At 39.5% G+C, this 14,979-nt stretch overlaps 1 protein-coding gene across 1 annotated transcript in view; it reads left to right on the top strand.

Moving 5' to 3' along the window:
* The window catches only part of lama5 (laminin, alpha 5), a 124,594-nt gene that overhangs the window by 31,332 nt on the left and 78,283 nt on the right, over positions 1–14,979 (top strand). The window contains exons 3-6 of the mRNA XM_020609069.1: positions 7,916–8,033; positions 11,759–11,877; positions 12,725–12,895; positions 14,639–14,736. Coding sequence (XP_020464725.1) covers positions 7,916–8,033; positions 11,759–11,877; positions 12,725–12,895; positions 14,639–14,736 — 506 coding nt within the window. The remainder of the gene's footprint in view (positions 1–7,915; positions 8,034–11,758; positions 11,878–12,724; positions 12,896–14,638; positions 14,737–14,979) is intronic.

Here is a 14,979-nt window from a genome sequence, read left to right as displayed (position 1 = left end):
TAATTGTGAGAATTCACACACATTTTTGAAAACACTTTAGGATGTATAGAGCATGGTATATTATGCAACTCATTACAGTACAAAGGGCTCGAAGTAAAAGCTGCAAGCTGGAAAGATTGTTCAATTAACTGAGTAGTCACTTGAACCACAGTTGTGGTTCAATTGTTCTTTTGATTCATTTTACAAGCATATATTCCAGGTACTTGTTTTAGCTTCTCAAAGAGGATTCCCTGCTTTTCTTTGTCTTGTGTGATAATAAAATGAAAATTTATGGATTATTGTTGAACATGATGACATAAGTTGGGGCCTCGGGGCGTGTTTATTTTTTTTTAGCAGTTTATAGACCAAACATTTAATAAATGAATTCAGAAAATGATTAGGAAATTATTAGATTCACATTGTTATGTTTAGAGCTATACAACATACCTAACTGAGGCCATACTTAGGACATCAAGAAGTAGCGTGGACATGTCCATTAGTTGGTTGACCCCCTGTATGATCATAGATGTTTTTAGATCTTTGAGCAGTTCTCTGAAGAAGATACAAATGCATCATCATCCTGCCTCACTGAAAACCACTCGAGCCACTTTACCAGGTTATTCGCAAATGACCACATTTGATGTACCTGTACAGCCAAACCACAACTGTCTTTTCATCTGTGTATTCCTGCATATAAAGATGATTGCAATGTTGTATTTTTTAAAGACTGAAGTGAATTTGGCTGTGCATAATGTTTGGTGTTGTAAGAATGCTATTGTAGTGTGACTGACGATATAAAGGGACATTTCCTTGTTCCCTTTCTAATAGACAGGTACAAAGTAAAAAATAAATAAGGTCTTCCTGAACTTGGAGCTATAAGAAATTTCCAGTTACAGACTTGAGAACTGAAGTATTGATCTGGCCGTATACAGTATTTCTGTCCAAACCCAACCTGAACCCTCGGGTACCGACAGGTCCCATCAGGCTCGGTTCAGCTATCTGCCCTCTATTGTGAACAGTCAGTGGATCATTTACATGCACTGTAGCATTACAGTATTTTCATGTGCAAAGTCAGTTCTCCAGTCAACCTGCATGATGCTATCTATTGTTTGTGAATACACTATCTGCACTCATATGCACCTAATAACATAATAAAGATACAGTAGGAACACTAGACCCTGGGTCACTCTACTTAGCCTCACTGATTACAGCAGCTGATTACATTTCTTTCTATTCATCCTCTTATCTGCACTCCACTCCTTCTGTCATCACAGTCATAAATTGTTGTGGGTCTTCACATAATGTACATGGCACAGTTGCTGAGAGCCCTGTCCTGTGAGGTTACATGACAAAGTAATGCTTGTCTGTCTTTCGCCGACTACAAGTGCACTTCGAGTACCATGTCTGCCAGTTTATATAAGACAAAGTGGTCAGTAGAAGTCTTTGGTGAGCTGTGAGGATGGAGTGATGACAGAGAAAAGTTGCCTCAGTTCGGAGTCATGACTTTAATAATAAGCATTTGAAGCATGTTAAAACCATGACTTACAGTATCTGACTCCAGAAAGACTTTTCAGTTTGTCTTTGTAGTTTTGCCCTTTTCTTCTAATATCCTCCTCACCTCACTAGAGCCCCCTAGTTTGACCTGTTGCTGGCAGTTCGTTGCCATGGCAATAGCACTTTGATTGATGGGTTGTGGGTAATTCAGGGGGGCTGACCTGGGAGGCTGCCACTGATCTGTAAATTCTGTGGAGGTGTGTACACGCTGTAGAATAAGGGGGTCAGCAAAACATTTGTTGAGTGTGTGTGTGTTTATACTAAGCATCAGACTGGCTTCCACTGAGAGCTGGAGACTGGAGCTGGTTTAATTTTGGCCAGATTCATATGTTTTACATATGTTGTACATAAAAAGATGAAAACACTGATGTACATAGCCACAGGTGCCATGTGATATTGTAGCTCGAAGTTATTGGCAATGGATCACATAGGGTTGCCACTGTGACTAAAGAACACGTTTGATCAGCTCTATTGCACAATAGCGGATTTATTGTAGTTTGTGATTTTACAAAGGAATTCTCAGTAGAGCTGAAGCATGTGTTTTTAAGTTGTGGATTTAAGTGGCGTTACTCTTTGTGCGATGTCCATCTATCCATAAAAATGTGAAAACTGGTGTTTTGTGGAGTATCCAGTATAATGAGGACATCATTCCTAGGAAGTAGGTATTAAACTTTTCCCAGGTTATCTGTGATATGATCCTAATTTGGATGAAATGGCAATTTAAAGCAGAGATTGAAATCTTCAGATCAACCAGATAGTTTGGGATACTGACCCTTCTTCCTTTACTTGTGCCTTCAAACAGAGATGTAAAAGTGGTATGAGAGCCCTCAAACCCCAACACAGTTTACCCTCCAGCCTCACTTATCCATCTTTACACTGAAGTCAACCATGCTTAAGACTGTATTATTTAATCTACATCCACATCAGTAACACTTTGTTAAATTGTCTTGCCTTATTTTAAATGTCAGCATTCTGCTGTACATGAAATTCTTCCAGGAAACAGTAACATCGGCTGACAGAGACAGACTGTCAGTGAATGCCAGATGTTGAGCTGCTGTTAATAAGAAGCAAGTCATGTGGCTTATTCAACTCTTGAACAGGAGATATTTTGGCTGGCAGAGGACACTGCTTCACAGCTACAGGTTGTTGAATATGACTTGGCATTGACAGCATTACTGAATGTCCATCTGTCCATCATTCAGGTTTAGTTTTTATTCATTTGCAAAAAATGTGAAAAATGTAAATAGTTGATTATCAAATTTTATTTTTAAGTTTTAGTCTCATTTTTGAATATTTTATGACATACTGTAGCTTTCATTGACAAAATTAATACTGTTTCTGTTTTGTATCATTAAGTAACAAAGTTAAATCCAGCAAATTTATCCTTAGCAACTACTTCAGGTTGCTCCCTGAGCAGGTCACACTTTCACCCTGGAATCAGTGGAATAGTTTTGCCCCGGATGCTAGTGGCCTCACTTTCTGTTTCCTGTCGTTCAGCTCTCCTTTTAACAAATAAAAAACTGAATAATTGGGCGTGCAAAATTATTCAGCCCCTTTACTTTCAGTGCAGCAAACTCTCTCCAGAAGTTCAGTGAGGATCTCTGAATGATCCAATGTTGACCTAAATGACTAATGATGATAAATAGAATCCACCTGTGTGTAATCAAGTCTCCGTATAAATGCACCTGCACTGTGATAGTCTCAGAGGTCTGTTTAAAGCGCAGAGAGCATCATGAAGAACAAGGAACACACCAGGCAGGTCCGAGATACTGTTGTGGAGAAGTTTAAAGCCGGATTTGGATACAAAAAGATTTCCCAAGCTTTAAACATCCCAAGGAGCACTGTGCAAGCGATAATATTGAAATGGAAGGAGTATCAGACCACTGCAAATCTACCAAGACCTGGCCGTCCCTCTAAACTTTCAGCTCATACAAGGAGAAGACTGATCAGAGATGCAGCCAAGAGGCCCATGATCACTCTGGATGAACTGCAGAGATCTACAGCTGAGGTGGGAGACTCTGTCCATAGGACAACAATCAGTCGTATACTGCACAAATCTGGCCTTTATGGAAGAGTGGCAAGAAGAAAGCCATTTCTTAAAGATATCCATAAAAAGTGTCGTTTAAAGTTTGCCACAAGCCACCTGGGAGACGCACCAAACATGTGGAAGAAGGTGCTCTGGTCAGATGAAACCAAAATCGAACTTTTTGGCAACAATGCAAAACGTTATGTTTGGCGTAAAAGCAACACAGCTCATCACCCTGAACACACCATCCCCATTGTCAAACATGGTGGTGGCAGCATCGTGGTTTGGGCCTGCTTTTCTTCAGCAGGGACAGGGAAGATGGTTAAAATTGATGGGAAGATGGATGGAGCCAAATACAGGACCATTCTGGAAGGAAACCTGATGGAGTCTGCAAAAGACCTGAGACTGGGATGGAGATTTGTCTTCCAACAAGACAATGATCCAAAACATAAAGCAAAATCTACAATGGAATGGTTCACAGATAAACATATCCAGGTGTTAGAATGGCCAAGTCAAAGTCCAGACCTGAATCCACTCGAGAATCTGTGGAAAGAACTGAAAACTGCTGTTCACAAACGCTCTCCATCCAATCTCACTGAGCTCGAGCTGTTTTGCAAGGAGGCATGGGCAAAAATTTCAGTCTCTCGATGTGCAAAACTGATAGAGACATACCCCAAGCGACTTACAGCTGTAATCGCAGCAAAAGGTGGCGCTACCAAGTATTAACTTAAGGGGGCTGAATAATTTTGCACGCCCAGTTTTTCAGTTTTTTATTTGTTAAAAAAGTTTGAAATATCCAATAAATTTCGTTCCACTTCATGATTGTGTCCCACTTGTTGTTGATTCTTCACAAAAAATTACAGTTTTATATCTTTATGTTTGAAGCCTGAAATGTGGCAAAAGGTCGCAAAGTTCAAGGGGGCCGAATACTTTCGCAAGGCACTGTAGATATAGTTTACATAGTGTCTTTAGTTAGACCTTTATTTATCTTTTCTTTTAACTGGACAAGTTTTTATAACAAATTGAAAGTGAATATCAAAGTCTGTTAAAACTGCATTAGTTTGTCCAGAGTTACATGTTCACAGATTCCTCTGCTTTCTAACTGTACAAAGGTATGAGCAGAGTGGAAGAAAGAAATGCACATTTTAATTTTTACTCAGTTTTAAGTACATGAGAATTATAAACTAACTCATTAACATGGTTATATAAATCATGCTAGGAATTGCAGTTTGAATGTTGCATTGTTGCAGTATTGTAGACTAAGTTTTCGGTTGTCTTGTCTTTGCAGTAACAAAGCTTAAATAGTTGGGCAGGTGGAGATGAATGGATGAACCTGCGTCTCTTGAGAGAAAAGATGACGTTTCTGTCCTCCATCCTCCTTTCTTTTCATTCATCAGCCTAAAGCACACATTTCTGGCAGTCCCTAGTGATGAAGTAGTACTAGTTTTGGCACGCCTTTGTTCAAGTGTCTGTGTTTGTGTGCTGCAGCAGATCACTACTTCTGACAAAACTGCCTGTCAGAAGGAGGAAGTCTGGAGATCAGAGGCTAAACTCCAGTGATGGATGATCAAAGTGTGTGTGTACATGTGTTTGAGCGTGTGCACTCTGGGTCAAATAAAGGCAAGCAAAATGTTGAACTTGTCCTAACATGCAGAAAGACAAACTAGTCTGTTTTTAATGTCAAGGATTTAAGCTCAAATTATACGTGCTGACTTGGTCATGGTGACATGTCATTTTGTTGTCTGCCCAAACTTTGGGCTGACCCTTCATTTACTGTCCAAAATATATGATTTCTATGCAGACACTACAGGGATTATTCACTAATCCTGGCACAATTTTTTTAACCTTTATTTTAGCAGAAAGCCACATTAAGATCAATATCTCTTTGCCATCTGGCCAAGATGGCAACCATACAAATTTACAATATAAAAAAATTCAATACAATATACAAAAATTCCATTTGTAAAAAATTGCATCATTGCATTTTTTTTTTTTTAATTCATTAAAATGAACCCCACCATTACCAACTGTAATCAATCCGTATCAGACTTTTGCAAAGGATGTAGTTGTGTATTCTCGGTTACAGCTCCTCCAGGCAGCCTCCTCGCTCCTCAGAGCAGAAATAAGAGCTTTGGGAGTCCTTCATCGTAGTGGGCCAGAAAGGCTTCTGGGTCAAGTGAGGATCAAGGATTGATGACTAATACAATAAGGGAAATGGGACTCACCTACAGGTTACAGTGACTGATCCCACAAACATTTTGGAACAGCAGTCACATAGTCTTCTGTCAGTCAGATCATCTTTTATTTCATTCATTAACTGAAACCTACTTTGACCTGACAGCCTGTAAACGTCCCTCACATCCTCCTCTGGCAAGCAATTTACAAACACACTCACCCTCTTCAGATGAATTCTTAAATAAAAGAATTAAGATAGCTAACAGCTGCCACGCTGACTGCAGGGCCGCATATTTTACACCTGCGATTTCAGTTGCAGTTTTCTTTGCCACAGTGGTGGTAAATCAGGTCCCGAGGAACGGCCTAAATACATATTGCATGAGACCAAACACATTTCTGTGGTGCCACTTTTCCTTTTTTTCTCAGCATAAAATTCCAATGTGACTCTTTAGTAAATATGTGTATGAACACATGCGGTTTCACTGTATAGAACCAAAAATGAGCCACAGCACCATAAATATCCCCTAAAATGTTCAATTTAGGCCATATGCAAATGAGGGTTTATGGATATAAAAATCTTCTTATACATAACACAAAAATGCATACAAGATTTATTGTCACACATAGTTTGTTTTCACAAAATAATATTGTGAAAATGACTCAAAATATGCATCTTCAACTCATTCAAGCACCATGTATTGGGGTTTTCCATTATATTTAAATGCAGCTGGCCAGTAGATGTCACCATCATGGGATGACATTTTTTCAGAACAATGAATTTTCTGAAGCAGTTGATTCAAAGCTTCAGAAAGTCTTGTTTCTGCCATAACTATGTGTAGCACACAGGCAGAAACAATGTCATAAACAGTAGTTCCACTTCTCTACAATTCAAAAAATAAATGTCTCCAAAAAAGAGATTTTTTTTCAGTATTTGATGATTTTGACCTTGTCAACTAATCAAATGAGCGATTATTCATTCACATCCCTAATAGATAGATGTGTTGGCCCACCACTTTCCTACTACTTTTAACGTGTCACCCTTGTGTATATACCATCAAACATGTGCATCTTGTGTTATTTCAGTGTTCTGTTTCAAGTGGAGAGCAGTTTCAGGGTCTGTTGGACTAAACAGTGCAGCTGAACTATTCTCTGTGTGTCTACCCATGAGAGCAGTTTGTCATCACCGTTTAACTGGAGCTGGAGAGATGCACTGAAACCAGTGTGTGTGATGGAGCATCTGGTGCTCATTAGTGTCAGGATTCAGCTTTTTAACAGTAACTCATAACATAACATGAAACAGGATGTAATAGATCAGATGTCCTGTCGGCTTTGTGAGGCTGTTCAATTGGTTTCATTAGAAACTGGCACCTTGCTTGTCATTTTTTACCTTTGTCTGCTGTCTCTGATTAGCTTGCCTTCTTTTCCCTGCCTTTTACCCTTGTATGCTTCTTGTTTCTCTTTATTTTCTTTCACTTTACTTTACCTTCTATCCCATAGATTCTTTCCTTTCTCCACTTTTTGCCTTTTACAATCCTGCTTTTCCTTTTCTTCCTTCCTTTTGTTTCATGCCCTGTACTTTCCTATCCTTTCATTTTTTTCCTGTACTATTCTTTCTTTTCTCTTTTCTCTGCCCTTTATGTTCTTTTTCCCCTTCTCTTGGGTTTTTGTTGCCCTCTAAATAGACATTAAACTCCATTTCATATCCAAATTAAATGTATTTCAATCTATAAATGCATTGACTCTCATAACCAATCAGATGTTTCTTGCTTTTAATTCTGTAATTTTTGCAATAACACAGCAATGGCAGGTGTCCTTTCCCTTTCATAAGCCGATATGAGTCTTTGCACTGTGAAACATAAATGCACAGATGAAGACATTGAAAGATGTGGTCTCTTCCTCTTATAATGCCATCATGACATTGAGCTGAAATGAGTAGTTGAATAATCGATTACTCAATTGAAAAAATGTAACTGGGAACTACTTTGCAACTTTGTTATACTGCTTTTCTTCTCTCTGTTGCTGCAGTTTTAAATAATTTGTTTGTCATTCTCTCATATGTCCTTTCTCTGCTACCATCTGTCAATCCCTAGCTGAGCTAGTGTTCAAAAACAGCCCAAACAAAGGTAAATATCTATCAAAATGTTCGGTAATGTGAATTTCTTTCTGTCTGTCTCTCTGCAGCTCTTCCATGTGGCCTATGTGCTGATAAAGTTTGCCAATGCTCCCCGTCCAGACCTCTGGGTTCTGGAAAGATCCATTGACTTTGGCCAGACGTACCAACCCTGGCAATACTTCGCCTGTGAGTAGAAGCACACATACACATATGTATTAGCTATACAATACATACTTACCTGTGGCTGACTCCACATGTCTGGATATCAGGACCAAGCTGAGTCAGATTCCACAAGCATCACTTCATGCTTTCCTAACCTCCCTGAGGGTTGGGCTTAATTCTCCCTTTAATCTCAGGGTTAAACAGCAGCCTTGAGGTTGGTTGGTTGGTTTGTTGAAGTCTGGTATCATTGCATCATATAGCTCCGAGCTGATGGACTGTGGCAACTGTCAGTTCAGGTGGGCTGGGCTGGAGGGGAATTCCAGTCATGTCTGCCAACAGGTCACAGCTTGAAGTTTACCTGAGAAAAAGAGAGAGGGGAAGAGGGAGTTTGGGTCTGCCTTGTTTGTGTGTGTATGGGTTGTAATGACCTGACATTACAAGATGACCAAGATTGCAGAGGCTGATAAATAAAATCTTGATGCCTTAATGGATGGTGTTAATCTGAAATTCTTTCAAGTCACGTCTGTAATATTTTGTTGATATACCAGTATTCTGACAGGGACCAAACAAGATCTGGAGACTGAGTCATGGTAGGTCTTTAAATTTCCACTACTTCAATGTAAAAAAACAAAACAAAAAACAAATATTCCTTTAAATAAAAGACAACTGTACAGCCCAAACTAGTCACCCTAGGGTTAGGGTTAACCAGTTTCAGATGACAGCATTCTAGGGTTTGATGGTGATTTCCAGGAAGATGTCAGCAAGTACTGCCAGCTCGTTAAAACTTTGAAATTGTCCTCTGGGTGCTGGTGATTAAAAAGTTTGGCTATTGTTAATAAATTCCACGTGAGATGCAATTTCTTGGCCCCAAAGTGGCCTAACTTTGGCATTCCAGTTTTAGAGACCAGTGGCACACCATGGACTGATGACGGCCTATTGCTGACATGAATGCTGCTAACTGGAGTTGTTTTCCAGCATAAATCAGTCCAGGGTTTGTACCCCTAAAATCCAAGCACATCAGTACAGCATGGGCCAATGCCCCCAAACATTTGGTTCTTTGACTCCAGAACAACAAGAGTTCAACAGTGAGTGTCTCAGCTCTTGTCTGTTCCCTTTCACTGAAAATTTAACTTACTAAGAAAATTAACAAGTGGCATAAAACACTGGAATGTTTTTAAAAACATTTTATAATGTTGTCTTCACTTTAGAAAATCCCTGCAGCGTAGGCTACAGCAGGTTAATGGAATTCAATTCATTTAGCCTAACGTCTTGTAGACTCAGCAAACACCTGATGTTGGAGAGACATGCATGTCCATATCATAACGGTTGGTCCAAGTCTTTGTTTGAATGTTTGCGAGACATGCAATAAATATTCAAAACCCAAGGACTGTACATGACTCACTTTGGATGTCTTTGGACACCTAATACAAGTTCAGTATTTTGACATCTGGCACAGACCACCTGTCTACATCTGTAGACGTCCACATTAGGTTGGATATTTGGACATTTTATCTGGGCTTATTTTGGACATCTGTTAGCGTACAAGACAAGTCAGAATGTCAAATCAAAATGTCTCTGCTAGGGCCACGTTTTTTACATCCATGAACATGTATTGCAGATTTGGATGTCTGTACAAGATGTCTAAAATAAGTATGCATCTGTGCATGTAGACAAGACATGATTGGTAAATATCTGGATGTCTATTCAGGACATATTTTAGAGGTCATCGGACATCCAATAATAAGCCAAAACTTTGATACCTGATTTGGACATATGCACATCTTTTAGGGACCTACACTGGAGGTCAGTAGTCAGCAGTCAGGACAATACTTGCTTGGAGTACTTGTGTCACATTAGTTAATTTGCTAAATGTTCTTCCACCACACTTCTGTAACACTGGGAAAAGTGATACTGAAGTGTAGTAAAGTGCAGGCAAGATGTCTAATGGAAGTCAAAACTGAGAGTTTAAAAAAGGCGTCACATAAACTTTCATATTAAACCTTGTGAAGACGTCAGATGGAAGACATCAAAGAAAGACATCACAAACACTAATTCTGGCTATTCGGGATACTAATTCTCTCTTTTCAACGACTGACACAGCCCTCAGTTAGACGTCATGGCATGCCTCTGTGTGTAGTGGGAATGGGCTGCTTAACACTTGAATGGTAATTGTCTAATTTTGTAAAAGTGAGTTGCTCATATTTACTTATTTATGCACAGTGGCCGCAGTATTTTTAGTGGCCTTTGCTGTCACTGCGGAAAAAAACGTCATCTGCTTTATGTGGTGTTGACATAAAAAGTTACTGTGTTGTTCTGTTTATTAATTATTTTAAAAAATGAAATAAAATCAATCAAAATTTTGTTGTTATTAAGTACGTCATATCATTACAATTGAAAATTTATTTGATGGATAATAATAAACTATGATGGAATTTATATCACCCTGTCCTGTCCAGACAACAAAAAAGTCTACTGTGAACTCTGAGTTAAAGTCTGGTCTCATACTGTTGAGCATGCTTTTACAGTCAAATTCTGAAAGACAGAGGAAAGCCAGCGCAACCAGCCAGCATTCATAAGATGAGATGAAAAGATGAGCTTGATTGTCACTGATGCAAGTAACTGGCCCTCAAAACTGTCCAGTACATAGTCTCTACCTTTTCATGTATTATTATTTATTCACTGTTTGTTTAGAATGTACATATTTTATCTTCCACCCCTCATATCCTTTATTTCTAGCATTTCACTGAGATCCAACCAACTTTTCAAGGCATCCAGACTGATATTTCCTTAAGTGGCCGAATCTTGTAAAATGTCCTGAAGATGTCTCTTAATAATAATGGTACCTCCTACCTACAGTAGCTTATAGTATAGTACTATTGATGGGTACACTTTAGTATAAGAATTTAAAGATGGTCTCTTTCAATTTAGACTTTAAGGTGTTAAAGGAATAAGTAGCATTATTTATGGTCTCACAGTATCATGAACCCTATACATTTCAACATTCTTGATCAGCTGATATGGAATATTACTTGGATCCAGATCATACCTTTGTGCGTGGTACTGTGGATCTTTAATGGAGGTTATCTAGCAATTTTTGTCCAAGCATTGTAGGCATTATGTATGGAGTAAGAATTGAAAATATTGAAATTGGCCCCATCCCACAGTGGCAAAGAATCCTTTAAAAAATCCTGGACCTGGATGATGAGCCTGATCAGCACTAAATCTAATGGACTGTTTGGTGGGCCATAATTTACTTCTCCATAAAATGTCATCAAAATCCATTCAATACCTTTTGATTTATGGTTTGAGCAAGCAAATGAACCAACAGACACCGGTAAAAACATCAGCTCCTCGGTGAACTGTAACATTCATGACCTGTGTCTAATACAATATCACACATCCCTAAAGTAACATGAGCAGCCTCACATCAGCCGCAAACAGAAGCTATTTTACTAGGCTGGTTTACGCTGTTCACAGTTCCACAACAGTGTGTATTCTGTTCATGTTCAAATTTATGTTCTGTTGTTGTTTGTGCCATATTTGCACATGTAAAAATAAACCACTTATTTTAATGGGTCACAGAAGAGGATAGACCTCCACCAAACCCAGATCCTCCTCTAATTATCACACTGAGATGATTCATATGAGGGGATGTTCATGTTTCCCAGTTGATTCGAACCTTTTCTTTTTCTTTATTCCCTCCTTCCTTTCTTCACTCTTATCCATTGCGCATCTGTGTGTGTGTGTAGCCTCTAAGAGAGACTGCATTGATCGATTTGGACAGAGGACAATTGAGAGAATCAACCATGATGACGACATCATCTGCACAACTGAATACTCACGTATAGTCCCGCTGGAAAATGGAGAGGTATGTGTGTGTTTGTGTACAAAATAATTTAATGTCTTTGTCTACAGCAAAGGAGTTGAAATGATTAATCGGCTAATTGATTAGTTGATTGACAGAAAAATGATTGGCAATTGATTTGATTATAAGTTAGTGGTCGAGCAGAAATTCATTACTTCCAACTCCTCAGCTGTAAAGATTTGCTGCTTTTATTAATCTTATTATCTTATGTAAATAAGTAACATCAAGTTCTTGCGTAGCCCCACTGAAGGTCATGGTGGTGATTTTTTTTTTTATCTGCTTTTGCAGTCAATCAGTCTGTACTATATAGCACATTTCAGATAAATATAGTGTAACACAAAGTGCTCCACAATGGCAAGTGGTCCAGGTCCAGAGGCAGCAAATCAGCCCCAATTCATGATGCTCCTCCACTGTAATTCACTGTTTGGATGATATTTTCATGTTCTCTTTTTATGCCATATGCAGTGCTCTGTGTTCTTCCCAAACAATTCCACCTTTGTTTCATCTGTCCACAGGACATTTTCCCAGTGGTGTTGTGGGGCAGGAACTGATTTTTCTTTTGTCCCACCCAAGTTAAACTCTGCTAGTGTTGCTTCTCTAAGCTTAAGGCCATCGCTGTGTGTCTTTAAACTGTAGACATAACATAGAAAAACAGTCCTGCCACCTTACTTGGGAATAATTAATAGTGTAACAATATACATAGATGTTTTGTGGCATGATATTTTGTAAATTCATGGTTGAGCTGGTTGATATCACCCCTCCTGTGCTCCCTGGCCTTTCTGTCATATTTACATTTCCACACTTGTTTGTTAGCTGATAAAGCCTATGTCCTTCTCCTATCTGCTCTCAGATTGTTGTTTCCTTGGTGAATGGTCGTCCTGGGGCACTGAACTTCTCCTACTCACCAGTGCTGAGGGAGTTCACCAAGGCCACACACATCAGGCTGCGCTTCCTGAGAACCAACACACTGCTGGGACACCTGATGGGCAAGGCGCTCCGTGACCCCACTGTCACACGAAGGGTAGGACAAAATGGGAATATAACGAGTACTGGCTTCTTATAACTTGGAACAAAACATTTTTTGTATATATTTGAAATATTTTACATGCATGAGCTCCTAATGTTTCTTAAAAATGACATTTTATATATCTATAAAGTAAAAATTATTTTTTAAAGTGGGTACGGAAAGTATTCAGACCCCCTTAAATTTTTCACTCTTTGTTATATTGCAGCCATATGCTAAAATCATTTAAGTTCATTTTTTTCCTCATTAATGTACACACAGCACCCCATATTGACAGAAAAACACAGAATTTTTGACATTTTTGCAGATTTATTAAAAAAGAAAAACTGAAATATCACATGGTCATAAGTATTCAGACCCTTTGCTCAGTATTTAGTAGAAGCACCCTTTTGAGCTAATACAGCCATGAGTCTTTTTGGGAATGATGCAACAAGTTTTTCACACCTGCATTTGGGGATCCTCTGCCATTCCTCCTTGCAGATCCTCTCCAGTTCTGTCAGGTTGGATGGTAAACGTTGGTGGACAGCCATTTTCAGGTCTCTCCAGAGATGCTCAATTGGGTTTAAGTCAGGGCTCTGGCTGGGCCATTCAAGAACAGTCACAGAGTTGTTGTGAAGCCACTCTTTCGTTATTTTAGCTGTGTGCTTAGGGTCATTGTCTTGTTGGAAGGTGAACCTTTGGCCCAGTCTGAGGTCCTGAGCACTCTGGAGAAGGTTTTCGTCCAGGATATCCCTGTACTTGGCCGCATTCATCCTTCCCTCGATTGCAACCAGTCGTCCTGTCCCTGCAGCTGAAAAACACCCCCATAGCATGATGCTGCCACCACCATGCTTCACTGTTGGGACTGTATTGGACAGGTGATGAGCAGTGCCTGGTTTTCTCCACACATACTGCTTAGAATTAAGGCCAAAAAGTTCTATCTTGGTCTCATCAGACCAGAGAATCTTATTTCTCACCATCTTGGAGTCCTTCAGGTGTTTTTTAGCAAACTCCATGCGGACTTTCATGTGTCTTGAACTGAGGTAGAGGCTTTTGTCGGGCCACTCTGCCATAAAGCCCCGACTGGTGGGGGGCTGCAGTGATGGTTGACTTTCTACAACTTTCTCCCATCTCCTGACTGCATCTCTGGAGCTCAGCTACAGTCATCTTTGGGTTCTTCTGTACCTCTCTCACCAAGGCTCTTCTCCCCCGATAGCTCAGTTTGGCCGGACGGCCAGCTCTAGGAAGGGTTCTGGTCGTCCCAAACGTCTTCCATTTAAGGATTATGGAGGCCACTGTGCTCTTTGGAACCTTAAGTGCAGCAGAAATTTTTTTTGTAACCTTGGCCAGATCTGTGCTTTGCCACAATTCTGTCTCTGAGCTCTTCAGGCAGTTCCTTTGACCTCATGATTCTCATTTGCTCTGACATGCACTGTGAGCTGTAGGGTCTTATATAGACAGGTGTGTGGCTTTCCTAATCACGTCCAATCAGTATAATCAAACACAGCTGGACTCAAATGAAGTTGCAGAACCATTTCAGGGATGATCAGAAGAAATGGACAGCAGCTAAGTTAAATATATGAGTCACAGCAAAGGGTCTGAATACATATGACCATGTGATATTTCAGTTTTTCTTCTCATCTAACTCTCAACAAGAATGCAAACAGGTAACAGTGTTGAAGTATTCCTTAACTAAAACATTAAATATCACAAATTTTCTTTGGTAACAACTTCTGTTTTGTTATTTTATTTTTTTTTCAGTACTACTACAGTATCAAAGACATCAGTATTGGCGGACGCTGTGTGTGTAATGGACACGCTGAGGCCTGCAATGCCGAGGACCCCAGTGACCCCTATAAGTAAGGAACTCATTTGTACCCAACCTTCAAAGGACCCATGACTATCTCACTCACACACAATCGGGGAATCAGATTGCACTGTTAGGACTCCTACACTGGGAAACCAGCATTGATTTGACTGGATTTATAGAGTGCAAGTGTATGTCTGACTTTGTTTGAACCCCCAACTGAAGAAAGATGAGAGAAAATTTTGAAAAACAGTTATACAAATGATTCATATTACAGTATGGGCTCAGTGCAGAA

This window comes from Monopterus albus, unplaced genomic scaffold (assembly GCF_001952655.1).
Source record: "Monopterus albus unplaced genomic scaffold, M_albus_1.0 scaffold98.1, whole genome shotgun sequence".
NCBI lineage: Eukaryota > Metazoa > Chordata > Actinopteri > Synbranchiformes > Synbranchidae > Monopterus > Monopterus albus.
The sequence above is the reverse complement of the archived record's forward strand: the minus strand, read 5'-3'. Positions and strand labels throughout refer to the sequence as shown.